Source organism: Scyliorhinus canicula, chromosome 3 (genome assembly GCF_902713615.1).
Source record: "Scyliorhinus canicula chromosome 3, sScyCan1.1, whole genome shotgun sequence".
Taxonomy (NCBI): Eukaryota; Metazoa; Chordata; class Chondrichthyes; order Carcharhiniformes; family Scyliorhinidae; genus Scyliorhinus; species Scyliorhinus canicula.
The window spans coordinates 200,523,100-200,538,316 of NC_052148.1; the positions used below are offsets into that span (position 1 = coordinate 200,523,100).

Genomic DNA, 15,217 nt, shown 5'->3' on the forward strand with positions numbered 1-15,217 from the left:
AAATGTATAAAAAAACCATTGTTGAACAAAAATGATTCCTTATTGATCTATATGCAGAAAATTGAATCCCCCCCCCTAAGTTTGTCACTTATTTTCTCGTATGTGTTGATTTCTGCTAAGGTAAGGTTCCTAAGCCACAGAGTTACATTGGTGCCATGCTCAACTATCCCATTTTCCATGTTCTAGCCAGGCGGAATGATGTGAATTCTTTGTTAAGGAAGGATTTTTGAACAGTACAGTCAGGCAACCTGTTAAAGGTGCTTTGTGTCGCTGGCAGTCAAGCTGGTAATTGACTGATTGCTATAAGTATCTTCCCTTGACTCACTTGACCTTTCTGTTTACAGGACCATTCATCAGCGTTTTATTGTCCAAGCTGGAGAATATGCCGGAAAATGAATTGCACGTAAACTTGCTGCTCACAGGGATTGTCTCTCAACTGGCTTGTTATCCACAGCCCCTCCTCCGTTCTTTCTTGCTCAACACAAACATGGTCTTTCAGCCCAGCGTACGCTCACTCTATCAGGTATAGCTGTGGTGAACAGAGCTTCACCAAGTTTTATAATCTAGAAGTTTTAAATAACAGCATTTAAAAGCAAACGAATTGCATGATTTGACCTTGTACTAAAAGTTCCCTTTCACTAGTTCCAGTTGAGAGAAGAGGATTGTTCCTTAGAACCATAGAATCCCTACAATGCAGAAGGAGGCCTTTCGGCCCATCGAGTCTGCACCTCTGAACAAGCACCCTACCTAGGCCCACCCCCCTCCACACTACCTCCATAATCCCACCTAACCTGCACATCTTTGGATACTAAGGGGCAATTTATCATGGCCAATCCACTTAACCTGTACATCTTTGGACTGTGGGAGGAAACCGGAGCACCCAGAGGAAAGCCGTGCAGTCATAGGGAGAATGTGCAGACTCTGTAGACAGTCACCCAAGATCGGAATTGAACTTGGGTCCCTGTCGCTGTGAGGCAGAGGTGCTAATCGCTGTGCCACCGTTAAAGGAGTTTTATGAGAGGACAGACCTGGCATTTTCTTCCGGTGTTTTAAAAGGTTTTTTTTGGTGATTTCAATTCTGGTAATTTATCCAATTTTCATTTAAATTATGAATTTGTTATCTTGCCAACTTTTTTTTCTTGAGATGTGCGAGTCCAGTACAGGGTTTTCCTGCCCTCGACCATTTAAATTTTTACCTGGTCCCAGAATACTTCCAGTAACTAAGAACACCCACTCCCGCTTCACTTAAGTGGTTCACACACAACTGTGTCCACTGTAAGTGCAGACTAAATGTCCACTAGAAAAAGCCCAGGAAATTCCAGGGTAATAGCAAAGTGGTGGAAACCCAGAAGTTGAGCCTCTGCAACTTTTTCCTGTGTGCGCTTATTGAGGAAAGGGTCAGGAAGATTAACATGATATATTTTGCGATTATTGATTTTTGTTTTCCATGGAAAGAATCTGGGAATGGGAGATGTTTACTGTGGCTTGAGACAAAGTGAGCGTACGCAGATATATAACGCCACTAAGACAAAAGAGAATTTGATGCACTAATGAGATAATTATCCTGACAATGTAACTAAGATATGAAACACCTTCATTATTTTATCTCTGGTGACTTTAAAAAAAATTAATTTAGAGTGCCCAATTCATTTTTTCCAATTAAGGGGCAATTTAGCGTTGGTAATCCACCTACCCTGCACATCTTTGGGTTGTGGGGGCGAAACCCACGCAAACACGGGGTGAACGTGCAAACTCCACACGGACAGTGACCCAGAGCCAGAGCGAACCTGGGACTTTGGCGCCGTGAGACAGCAGTGCTAACCACTGTCACCCTGCTGCCCCGTATCTCTGGTGACTTAACCAAACACCCATACACATTCGGGGGGGGGGGGGTGATTCTACACATGTGCCCCCCCACATGAAGTGTCTGCTGAGATACATTCAGAAGAGATGGATGGTTGGTTTGGTTTGATTGACTGGTCTCTGGGCTACATTCTTGGGAAGCGCTTTGATTGTGGGAAAAGAAAAGGAGAAAAACAGACACATAGGCAGGGGATAAGTTTGCCTGGAAGGGAAGATGCAACAGTTCAGTTTTCCCTCAAGAGAAAGAAAAATTGAAAAGGAGCACCAGCTGGCATCTCTTTTTGTTTTGAAATGAAAGGGTCAAGGCATTTTTATTTCCTCATTTTTGACAAGTCAAATTGAGAAAATATGTTTGTTTACAACTGCTCCTCTGTATGTTCACTTGCTCTTTGTAAAGAAAATCATTTTAACAATATGCATCAGGCCTTATCACGAACGTATTTTGCCATCTGCTAATAAGAACACCAAAGAATTATATTTGAAGACCCTGTAAAAGGCAAAATGTCCAGCTGAGATCAGAAAGGTGAAGGTTGTCTTGTTGTGCCCCATGTTAATATATTTTAATTAGAGGTTGGGCAGTATGGGCTCACTCCTGGACATGTTTGGATACATTACGTGAGAAACTGGCTCTCCTGAACTCAAGGGAATGTCGACAGGCGCACGGTAGCACAGTGGATAGCATTGTTGCTTCACAGCTCCAGGGTCCCAGGTGCGATTCCCGTTTGGGTCACTGTCTGTGTAGAGTCTGCACGTTCTCCCCGTGTCTGCGTGGGTTTCCTCCGGGTGCACCGGTTTCCTCCCACAAGTCCCGAAAGACGTGCTGTTAGGTGATTTGGACATTCTGAATTCTCCCTCGGTATTCCCGAACAGGCACCGGAACGTGGCAACTAGGGGCTTTTCACAGTAACTTAATTGCAGTGTTAATATAAGCCTACTTATGACAATAAAAGATAATTATTTTTATAAGGTAGACCTGAAACACTCAACTTCTTTAATGTGTCAACAAACTGCTTTAAAGATTAACCTAACCATAATTAAGCCAGCTGTGATTTGGCACAAGAATACTGCACAAATCATCCAATATTCCATTTCCTTCAGGAACATCAAGGGCACTGTGTCCCACATTCCCAACTGGTATCAACCAACTTTAAAAAAAATAAATTTAGAGTACCCAATTCATTTTTTCCAATTAAGCGGCAATTTAGTGTGACCAATCCACCTAGCCTGCACATAGAACATAGAACATAGAACAGTACAGCACAGAACAGGCCCTTCGGCCCTCGATGTTGTGCCGAGCCATGATCACCCTACTTAAACCCACGTAACCCGTATACCCGTAACCCAACAATCCCCCCATTAACCTTACACTACGGGCAATTTAGCACGGCCAATCCACCTAACCCGCACATCTTTGGACTGTGGGAGGAAACCGGAGCACCCGGAGGAAACCCACGCACACATGGGGAGAATGTACAAACTCCACACGGGCAGCGACCCAGAGCCGGGATTGAACCTGGGACCTTGGGGCCGTGAGGCAGAAGTGCTAACCACTGTGCCACCGTGCTGTCCTTGGTATCATCCAATTTAGGAATTGAACCCTGTGATAATCTTCCTGTTCTGAATGGCATAGAGCACCAGAGTGAATCATTGCAGAGATGCCATGGCTAAGAAATGTACACGGGGATCATGATACCTGATTAATCCAACAGGAAGTGTTCAAAGCTCATGCTGCCTGCTAATTTAAATGATTTTGTGCAGCCAGCATTGTGTGCCGTTGAGTGGCTGCATGCCTAAGCGGGGAACATACAAAAAGGGACAGTAGGCCATTCAGCTCCTTGAACCTGCTCCGCCATTTAATAAGATCATAGCTGATCTGATAGTAACCTCAAATCTGCCTCGCTTACCTTCGATAACTATCACCTCCTTTCTTACCAAGAATCTATCCACCTCTGCCTTAAAAATATTGAAAGACTCTGCTTTCAGCGCCTTTTTAGGAAGAGAATTTTAAAGACTCAAAACACCCTGAGTGGGAAAAAAAGAATTCCTTATCACCAATTTAAATGTGTAACCCCTTGTTTTCAAACAGGGAAAACTAGGGCAGCCGTTTGGCACAGTGGTTAACACTGCTGCCTCACAGAGCCAGGGTCCTGGGTTCAATTCTGGCCTTGGGTACCTGCCTGTGTGAAGTTTTCACATTTCCGTGTGGAGTTTTCACATTGCCTGCGAGGGTTTCCCCCAGGTGCTCGAGTTTCCTCCCACAGTTCAAAACTGTGCAGCCTGGGTGGGATTACAGGTCGGCCGGCCGGCACGCCTCTGAGCCCGCTGAAGCCATGCTGAGCCCGCCGGCGCGCCCTGAGCCCGCTGAAGCCACGCTGAGCCCGCCGGCGCGTCCCTAAGCCTGCTGAGCCCACCGCCATGTCCCTGAGCCCGCTAAAGCCACGCTGAGCCCATCGCCATGTCTCTGAGCCCATCGCCATGTCCCTGAGCCCGCTGAAGCCACGCTGAGCCCGCTGAAGCCACGCTGAGCCCATCGCCATGTCTCTGAGCCCATCGCCATGTCTCTGAGCCTGCTGAAGCCACGCTGAGCCCACCGCCATGTCTCTGAGCCCATCGCCATGTCCCTGAGCCCACTGAAGCCACGCTGAGCCCACTGAAGCCACGCTGAGCCCACCGCCATGTCTCTGAGCCCGCTGAAGCCACGCTGAGCCCATCGCCATGTCTCTGAGCCCACTGAAGCCACGCTGAGCCCACTGAAGCCACGCTGAGCCCGCTGAAGCCACGCTGAGCCCGCGCTGAGCCCACCGCCATGTCTCTGAGCCCACTGAAGCCACGCTGAGCCCACCGCCATGTCTCTGAGCCCACCGCCATGTCTCTGAGCCCATCACCATGTCTCTGAGCCCGCTGAAGCCACGCTGAGCCCATCGCCATGTCTCTGAGCCCACCGCCATGTCTCTGAGCCCACCGCCATGTCTCTGAGCCCATCACCATGTCTCTGAGCCCGCTGAAGCCACGCTGAGCCCATCGCCATGTCTCTGAGCCCACCGCCATGTCTCTGAGCCCATCGCCATGTCTCTGAGCCCGCTGAAGCCACGCTGAGCCCGCTGAAGCCACGCTGAGCCCACCGCCATGTCTCTGAGCCCATCGCCATGTCTCTGAGCCCATCACCATGTCTCTGAGCCCATCACCATGTCTCTGAGCCCGCTGAAGCCACGCTGAGCCCATCGCCATGTCTCTGAGCCCATCACCATGTCTCTGAGCCCATCACCATGTCTCTGAGCCCGCTGAAGCCACGCTGAGCCCACCGCCATGTCTCTGAGCCCATCGCCATGTCTCTGAGCCCGCTGAATCCACGCTGAGCCCATCGCCATGTTCCTGAGCCCGCTGAATCCACGCTGAGCCCACCGCCATGTCCCTGAGCCCACCGCCATGTCCCTGAGCCCACCGCCATGTCCCTGAGCCCGCTGAAGCCACGCTGAGCCCACCGCCATGTCCCTGAGCCCACCGCCATGTCCCTGAGCCTGCTGAAGCCACGCTGAGCCTGCTGAAGCCACGCTGAGCCCGCCGGCGCGTCCCTGAGCCCGCTGAGCCCACCGCCATGTCTCTGAGCCCACCGCCATGTCCCTGAGCCCGCTGAAGCCACGCTGAGCCCACCGCCATGTCCCTGAGCCCGCTGAAGCCACGCTGAGCCCACCGCCATGTCCCTGAGCCCATCGCCATGTCTCTGAGCCCGCTGAAGCCACGCTGAGCTGAAGCAGAATATCAGTCCATAACTGACTCTGACCTGGGAAAAGCACCAGAATGATATAAAACGACAGATGAGAAACTCCAAAATTTACCGACACTGCTTTGGGAACCTTGGTGTGGAAGTATGAGGAGGAGAGATGACATTTATCCACAGGCAGCCAAGCTGACTTCTGAACTTTGCAGAGGCGATGGAGTCGGAAATTGTTCCATACCAGGATTCTAGCCCCGAGAATCTGGATTCAGTACTACACAAATTCAATAACCTCAGTAGTCAAGGTCAGTGAATATATCTTCAAAAGGCCATATTCTATGTACCAGTAGCCTCTTAGGCTGCTCAATGCAACACATCTACCAACAACCTCTATTATTCACACCTCATATCTCACATTTCCCCTCATCGTCACAACAATTAGCCTTGCGGCAATCCTCTCAGTTTATGCACACTGCCAGAGAGTCAACCACATCATCCAAAAACAGGGCTCCACATTCACTGACACACTTCCATCTCTCAGGCAGTACTGGGTATTACACAGCAAGAGGCAGCAGCGCCTAGTCAGTGGGGGCAGCCATGGCAAAATGTTCTTGCCCCCATGGAGGAAATGGTGCTGGCCACAAGGCCAGCAGCAGGGCTGAACATTTGAAGATGACTGTATGTTCCTGCCTAATCCACCTTCTCACATCCCACTTCTCCTTCTTCCCACAATTGCTTCTGATTTAGAAGCTAAAGATGGTGTATTCATGCACTGCTGTCTCACAGCGCCAGAGACCCGGGTTCAATTCCACCCTTGGGTAACTGACTGGATGGAGGAATGTAATTGTCAATGGAGTAGTGAGGTAGTAGTAGATCTCTAATATGTGGCACATAAATGGTGCTCTTTCATAACCACAGTTAAAAGGAAACGGCTTCTTTGGACCCGTGTACATTTGCCAAGTTTGATATTTTCAAGGTTAGACTTTCAACTTTTGACCTGACAATTGAGATTGACATCTGCCCATCTCAAGATGACGGACTGCACCCAGGGAGTATATAACTTCTGGATTGAACATCATCTGTTGTAGAGGCTGATTGATGAATGGATGTCACTTCTGCAGCTGCCACAGTTGAATAGCATTGGCCTGAGATTGACTGATGTTTTTTCCCTCTGGTGGGCTCCCTTTTCTGCCATCTAGTCATTTATTTTGTCTTCTGCTTTTTCCACACCTTTCTTGACTACTCGTCTCCAGGTACCCTGGCCAGCAGTGAGAATATCCCGTGCATCGACTCCGACTCAGTCAACTTGAGGTCTCACTCGCAGACATCCTTGTATTGTAGACATGGGCAACCTGTTTGTCTCACGCTGATAGTGAACCCGCCATAGAGCATCTCTTTGTTGAGGTGGCTATCATCCATGTGGCTCTCATAACCCAGCCAAGTGATTTCCCTCTGACTGAAGAGAGTAAACACGCTGGGAATCCCTGAAAGCTATTGCACTTCCATATACAGCACTCTGTCTTTCCCAGGTGATGGCCAATATTCATCTGAGGCATTGGGGGTGGAAGCTAGTAAATCTCTCCAGGCTTGTGAAAATTGTCCATGTCTCGCTATGATAAAGGAGGGGACAGAGATCACAAGCCAGGTGCACACGGAGATTTGTATTTTTGATCAGTTTGCTGTTGGTCCACACTCGATTTCTGAACTTTGACATAACCGCTTCGGCCTTGGCAATCCCTGATGATCTCAGCATCAAGGGACAGATTGCTGGTGGTTGTTCATCCAAGCTTTGTGAAGCTTTTGACAACCTCTTGAGTGAGATAAATGTTGATAGAAGCTGAATTCCTTGCATCCTGGCCCATAACTTTGGCCTTCCTGATGCTGATTAGCAGCTCGTTGTAGATCTGGGAAAACTGATCTACAAGATGTTGCAAGTTAACTTCAGTATGGGATACCAGTTTGGCATCATCAGCAAAGAGTAATTCATGGACTAGGATTTTAGTTACTTACGCGCAGTCTTGCCAAGTTGAACAGTTTGCCGTCGTCTATGGCATGCAGATAGAAACCTTAACTCGAGTGGCCGAAAGGATACAAATAGCAGCGTTGTGACAAATGCCGAAGAGAGTTGGTACCAGGACGCAGCCCTGCTTTACCCCATTGCTGATCTCAAAGGCCTCCAATGATTCTCCTTTGTAACTGACAAAACTGTGAATGTTCTCGTGGACAAAAGAAATTACAGCCAAAAGTGTCCGTTTCTGCTGACAAGGCCTTGGTGAAGTCTAGGCCTTGGTAAGGGCTATGAAAAGAATGTAGAGAGGTTTGTGCTGCCCACGGCACTTCTATACTGAAGTGAGAAAATCATGTCAACTGTTGATCTGCCAGCTCTGACGCGATACGGAGGCTCAGGGTAGATGTTGGATGCCCGAGTCTGCAATCTGGTCACGGCAAACCAAAAAAAATCTTCCCCACAATAATTAACAAGGAGAAGCCTTGGTAATTATTGTAGTCGCTGCAATTCCCCCTTGTTTTTATACAAGGTGACTATTTTTGCATCCTATATGCCTTGAGGCACAAATCTTTCCTTGCAGCAGAGGCACGCGTTCATAGAGATATTGTAGCAGTGACAGTTTCCCACTTTTAATGATTTCAGATGGAATGCCATAGATTCCCAAGGCTTTACTACTGGCAAAACAGTCAATGGACAAGTTGAGCTCTACTGCGGTGGGCTTGCTGTCCAGTTCCTCAATGACAGGAAAGTCTGGAATGGTGCTGAGTTTCTTCAATGACAACGGTTTCTGTTGCATAAGGTTTGAGATAGTGCTCCATCTACCTTTTCATCTGCTTGCTAGGTTCAGTGATGATCATCCCTCTCTTGTCTTCAAGGGGGCAATTTGGTTGCTGCTGGGCCTGTTGCTTTCTTCATATCTTCAAAGAGCCCTCTAGCATCGCCGGTTTCAGCAGCAGATAGTTGGCTGTTGCAGAATTTCGACAAGTATTGATTGTTGCAATGCGGAGTAGTCTGCTGAGACATGATTCTGGTAGCTATGACAGCATCTGGATGTTGTTTACTGGGGACTTGCTGGCAACTCACGAGGGCTCTCTACTTGGCTGCAGTAACAGGCCTCATTTCAGTCCAACCCCTCAAACCAGTCAGCATTCCTCTGATCTCTTTACTTTATACTGAGTGTAGAGTTATGGATAATGTGGCACAGATGATCCCACTGCACTCTGGTATTGTCTGAAAGAGTCCGATCGAGGATACTGAGGAACTCCTGGTCTTTGCTGGGTCAGTGGTACAGCAAATGTTGATCTGAGGATGACCATTGTTCTTGAAGTGGCATAGTTTCCTTGGCTGAAGCCTGACCTTGCTACGGATTAGAGAGAGGTCAGTCTTGCAGTTGACACTGTGATAGCTAAACTTGATGTGGACACAGTTTGGGGGAGGGGAGGGGGGACATCTGGTGAGATTCAGCTGGTGCCAGTGGCATGATCTTGAATGTCTTCAGGACACCATGTGGCTTAATTTGGAAGTAGCAGTTCATCACACAGAGTCAATGGTGGCAGCATAGCTCCAGAAAACTCTGTCCATTTCCGTTCATCTCGTCTATTCTCTGATGTCCTATGCACATTGGCCAAACTGTGTAGTTGCTACCCACCATTGTGCTGAAATCCCCGAGAAGGTACAATCCCTCAGTGCTGGGAGTTCTGCTGATGGCAGTGTCAAGTTCCTCATTGAATTGACCCCTGACATCTGAAGTGCAGATGAATGTTGGGGCATAGATGCACGAGGTTAACTGGGCCCGCACTTGTTGATAAGCAAGGTGTTAGAAGTCTCCGAGTCTTCTGTGGGGTGTTAAATCATTGCAAGTAGTTTTATTTTACTGTGAAACACACACCATGCTCATATGTTGCCTCTTGAGTTTTCCCCTGGCAGAGGAAAGTAGTGATTCTCTTTAAGGGATTAACTTTGAGCGTGCCTTTTTGTTCTGCGCAGAATGCCCACATTAAGGCTCGTCTTTTGTCGATCTGTCTTACATCATATCCCAGCAGAAGATTGTCAGTAAGAGCAGGGTACATGATCATTACGTTCCAGCTTGTGATACAAAAGATCGGGAATTTGTCTTGCCTAGTTTATCAACTTGCCTGTCGAGAGATGACTCTCTAAGCTCCAAACGCCCATTGAAGAAGGCAGGTTGTGGTGATGCATTGCTGAACAGACCTGGGCTGGCCAACTTCAGGAAGGTGGTAGCTATCCAATGAGATGCAATGATCTCTCCCATCATCAAAAATAACCCCTGGTGCGCATGCTATACACCAATCAAGTAAAAGCATGTAGCCGTTGCATTCTGTGTTATGCCAACATAAACCACAAGTCTGGAATGTCCTCTCCGGGGCGCAGGCCTAGGCAAATGAAATGGAGATCTTGCGTTTCCCAAGCATCAGGGCTCAGCATTACTAATATTGTCCAAAGGAAAGGATTCAACTGGTAATGTTTGATGTCAGCTCTGCTGCAGGAGTTGCCAGAAAGCTGCCCGATAGCTAACAGATTAACAGCCACAGGACTCCACTCTGGATTTTCTGTCAAGGCTTACTCCCTCAGCTACCCTCTCTCCCAAGACACCAACAAGGTTATTTACCCATAGCTGGTGCGTGGGCACCAGGGGCTAATCACATTCACGGTGGGCTTGTATGCCATCCGTCTGGGCCAGACCTCCTCCGAGCCCCCTGTAGTTTTGCCTGGGTCCGTGAGATAACCAGTTGATGGATGCCACCATTATGATGCATCTCTATTGATGCGATGCATTGTGGCTGGTGCATTGTGGTCATCTGCTTGTCACCTCTTGGCTTTCAGGTCTAACAGCTAACTAGCAGTACCACAATGGTGACAAGAAAGCCGAGTGCTTAAGCCTCTCTTGCCAGAACGTAGCCTCTCGAGCAGCCAACCAAAGGTGACCTTCACAGCTTTCAAAATATTTGTGAGCAAATTTTTATCAGTGCTTAATAAATATGGTATTCTGCAAACTCCTAATATTTTTAGTTGAGAGAGAGTAATATAATGACAGTTTCACAGGGTTCAGTATTGTGTAGTCATTGTGGATTATCCAAGATCCTACTTTCATGAGCTCCCAATCTTGGCATACATCTCCACATGTAGTATTTCGTCCTCCAATACCTAACTCTTTGAGTGAGTTTGGAAAGTGATTGTTGGCCCTGTTTGCTCACAGCATCACAGCTAAACCCAATCATGCAATCTCCACTACATATGTTTCACAGCACAGGTCCCTGGATGACTGTCTGGAAAGGGAACACTGGCTGATTTTTCATTTTCCAAGCTGGGGACCCTGAGGCCAACTTTAATTCCAACATTGCTGCCCCTGCTGAACTCCGCTAACCCAGCACCGATTAATCAGCCTTGTGAACTTCCTGATCAGTCTGGCACAGTGCCACAATGATTTGTGCTGTTTGGTTGCTTTGACCGTTTTCTTTGGGGAAATCAATAACTGAGAAAAGAAAGTCTGTTTGAAACAATTGGAGGTTAGATATAGGCACATGATCACTTGTCACTTGTCAATTTTACAAGTTATGTTAAGATGTCTGACCTTAAAGGATTGAAATTATGAATTGATATTTATTCTGAAATGAAAATGAATTCAAAGCCTGTTACTATAAGATGGTGAGTAAAATGCAAAAAAAAATTCTGGTTGCTCAAATCAAACTATTTCACTTTTTAATCAAACAAATTTGAGAAGCGGCTTTTGATAATTTTGATAATTTGTTTACACAGGTGCTGGCATCTGTAAAAAATGCAATTGAGCAGTTTGCTGCTGCAAGGGAAAACTTCTCAACATTCCTGAATGAAACTCGGGAATATCTGCTCTCTCGGGTGGAAACCTCCATTTCACGCAAGGGGTTAGTCACAGCTGAAGGTAACTTTATTTTTTTTATTAAATGTTTTTTATTGGGTTTTTGAACAAAGTATATTTGCCATTACGTTTTTTGTACACAGACTAATATATGTAATATATATATATAGAAGAGCACACACAAACATACCAAAAAAAGAGAAAACATAAATTAAAATAAAATAGCCGATAGGGTATTATGCACTAGCTCAACATCAGCAACTCTGTACAATTGGCAATATTATTTTTAACACATGTCGGCATCTGTTTGTGGGGGGGAGAGGGGAAACTGGGGAGGTAGATATACATTTGGGTGCCGGAGAAACAATTACAGGGGGGAATACGCGAGAGGGTCTGGTGTTGGTGTTGTCACTTGCTTCTCCTGGACGGATTTCGCTGCCGTTGTTGTCTCACGCTCACCTCCGCTTCAGACGTTCGTCCCGTCTTTCGCCCGGATTTTCCTTGTTCTCTGTCCCTGTATTCCAAGTTTGTTATCATTTCCTGTGCCCTCCTTCCGGCTATCATTCCACTGCCTACCCCTCACCTCTCTGGTTCCCCTCTATTGTTCACTGTCTCCTCACTCTTCCCCCCCCACCCCCTCCCCCTCCTCTTCTCCTGTGGTTCGCCTTTCTTTCCTCTTAGGTTTAGCTGTCCCCCCGCCCACGGTCTATCCCTCCCTCTCATGCCTTGGCTACTTTCCCCCGATTCTTGGCTACCTGGCTATTCTTCTTGTTTGTTGGCCACAAACAGGTCCCGGAAGAATTGCATGAATGGCTCCCACGTTCTGTGGAAGCCGCCGTCTGACCCTCGGATGGCGAATTTGATTTTCTCCATTTGGAGAGATTCCGAGAGGTCCGACAGCCAGTCTGCAGCTCTGGGCGGTGCTGCTGACCGCTAGCCAAACAGGATTCTACGGCGGGTGATCAGGGAGGCAAAGGCAAGGGCGTCCACCCTCCTCCCCAGGAATAGATCTGGCTGGTCTGATATCCGAAGACCTCCACCTTCGTGCATGGCTCCACCCTCACCCCCACCACTTTGGACATTGCCTCGAAGAAGGCTGTCCAATGCCCCACAAGTCCGAGGCAAGACCAGAACATGTGGCCGTGGTTGGCCGGGCCTCCTTGGCATCGTTCACATCTATCCTCCACCTCCGGGAAGAACCTATTGATACAGGTTCTTGTTAAGTGGGCTCTATGTACCACTTTTAGTTGCATCAGGCTGAGCCTTGCACGTGTGGAGGTGGGGTTGACCCTATGCAGTGCTTCGTTCCAGAGTCCCCACCCTATCTCAATCCCCAGGTCTTTCTCCTATTTCTTTCTTGTTGTGTCCAGTACGGTGTCGGCCCTTTCTACCAGTCGGTCATACATGTCGCTACAGTTCCCTTTATCTAGGATGCTTTCTTCCAGTACTGTCTGTTGTGGCGGTTGTGGGTACGTCCTTGTCTCCTTTCATAGGAAGTTTTTGAGTTGCAGATACCGTAGCTCGTTCCCCCTGGCTAGCTGTAATTTCTCTGTCAGTTCGTCCACTGTTGCGATCCTGCCGTCAGTGTATAGGTCCCTGACTGTCAGTGTCCCTCTGTCCTGTCCCCACTTTTTAAAGGTAGCGTCAGTCAGCGCTAGTGTGAACCTATGGTTGTTGCAGATGGGAGCTTTGTCCGACATTTTGGTCAGGCCAAATTGCTGCCGTAGTTGGTTCCAGGATTGGAGGGTGGCTATCACCACCGGGCTGCTGGAGTGTTTTTTGGGTGGGGATGGGTGTGCTGCCGTGGTGAGGGCCCGGAGGGATGTCCCCATGCAGGAGGCCTCCTCCGCGCGCACCCATTCGGCTTCTGGCTCTTTGATCCATCCCTTTATTCGCTCGGCCGTCGCTGCCCAGTGGTAGAATTGTAGGTTTGGGAGGGCAAGCCCCCCTCTGGATTTTGTTTTTTGTAGTACCTTCTTTGGGATCCTAGCATTCTCCCCCCCCCCCCCCCCCCCCCCCCCCCCCCCCCAATATACGAACATCATTAGGTTGTCTAGTGCTTTGAAAAAGGCCTTTGGGATATAGATCGGGATGGATCTAAGTAGGAAGAGGTACCTGGTCAGAACGTTCATTTTGATCGTCTGGACTCTCCCCGCGAGGGAGTGTGTTTCATCTTCGCAGGTCCTTTTTTACATCCTCCGTCAGACTGGTGGGTTTCCATTTGTGGATCCCTTTCCAGTCATGGGCTATTTGGGTCCCCAGGTAGCGAAATTTGTGTTGGGCTTGTTTAAACGGCAGACCCATTAGTGCTGCCCCCCCCCCCACTGTGGGTGCATCGGGAAGATCTCGCTTTTGCTCATGTTGAGTTTGTAGCCCAAGAAGGCACCAAACTCTTTCAGGAGCACGATGATTCCGTCCATGCTGCTTTGTGGGTGCAAAATGTAGAGGAGCAGGTCATCTGCATAGAGTGAGACTCTGTGCTCTCTGCCTCCCCTTCGGATCCCCCTCCAGCTTTTTGCTGCTCTGAGCGCTATTGCTAATGGCTTGATCGCAGCAGCGGCGACAGTCGACATCCTTTTCTGCTGCCCTGTGAAGCTGGAAGTATCGGGAGTTGGTGTTGTTGGTCCGTACGCTCGCCGTGGGAGCGTTGTATCGGAGTTTTACCCAGGAGGTGAACCCTGTTCCAAGCCCGAATCACGCCAGTACCTGTGAGGTATTTCCATTCGACCCTGTCGAAGGCCTTTTCTGCATCTTGGGAGATGATCACCTCTGGTATTCTCTCCCCAGAGGGGGTCATTATCACATTCAGCTGGCGTCTGATGTTGGAGGTAAGCTGTCTACCTTTGACAAAGCCCATCTGGTCCCCTGTGACCACCTCTGGTACGCAGTCTTCTAGACTTTTGGCCAGTATTTTGGCCTCTGCGCTTAGCAGTGAGATGGGTCTGTATGACCCACATTCTGTTGGGTCTTTATCTTTCTTAGGTATCAGCGAGATTGAGGCCTGTGCTAACGTGGGTGGCAGTGTGCCCCTAGCTAGCGAGTCTGTGAACATCTCCCGCAGGTGCGGAGCCAGCGCTGTCGCAAATATTTTGTAGAAGTCCACCGGGAATCCGTCCAGTCCCGGCGCCTTCCCCGCCTGCATGGAGCTAATGCTGTCCTTGATCTCTCCCAGTGCTAGTGGTGCTTCCAGGTCCCGTTTTCTGCCCTCCCCCGCGACTGGTATGTCCAGTCCATCAAGGAAATGTTTCATCCCGGTTTTGTTGATCTTTTCCTGTTCTGTTTCTAATGTGCCTCAGGTATCCCTGCAATTTCTCTGGTGGCTGCCTGCTTTCTCAGCTGGTGTGCCAACAGGCGGCTGGCTTTTTCTCCGTGTTCGCATAGGCTCCCATGTGCCTGGCGGAGTTGGCGCACTGCTTTCCTAGCGAAGTTCCTTTGTAGCTCTTTCCTCTCCGCCAAGAGCTCAACGGTTGGGACCTCTGAGTATTTACGGTCTACCTCCAGTATGGAGTTGAAGAGCTGCTGCCTAGCCATCCTTTCCTCCCTATCTCTTTGCACTTTGAAAGCGATAATTTCCCCTCTTACTACGGCCTTTAGCGCTTCCCAGAACGTGGAGGGTGAGACCTCCCCGTTCTGGTTTTTCTCGGTGTACTCTGCTATGGCCTGCAATATGTTTTCGTTGAAGGCCTTGTCAGCAAGTAGAGCGATGTCCAACCTCCATGTGCGGCGTTGGGCCCTGCCTGTCTCCAGCCTCACGTCCATGTTGTGTGGAGCGTGG

At 48.7% G+C, this 15,217-nt stretch overlaps 1 protein-coding gene across 7 annotated transcripts in view; it reads left to right on the forward strand.

Moving 5' to 3' along the window:
• fam160a1a (family with sequence similarity 160 member A1a) overlaps positions 1-15,217 on the forward strand; it is a 225,551-nt gene that overhangs the window by 201,835 nt on the left and 8,499 nt on the right. For all 7 annotated transcript variants that reach the window (XM_038791988.1, XM_038791989.1, XM_038791984.1 and 4 more), the window contains 2 exons: positions 345-523; positions 11,364-11,505. In XM_038791988.1, coding sequence (XP_038647916.1) covers positions 345-523; positions 11,364-11,505 — 321 coding nt within the window. The remainder of the gene's footprint in view (positions 1-344; positions 524-11,363; positions 11,506-15,217) is intronic.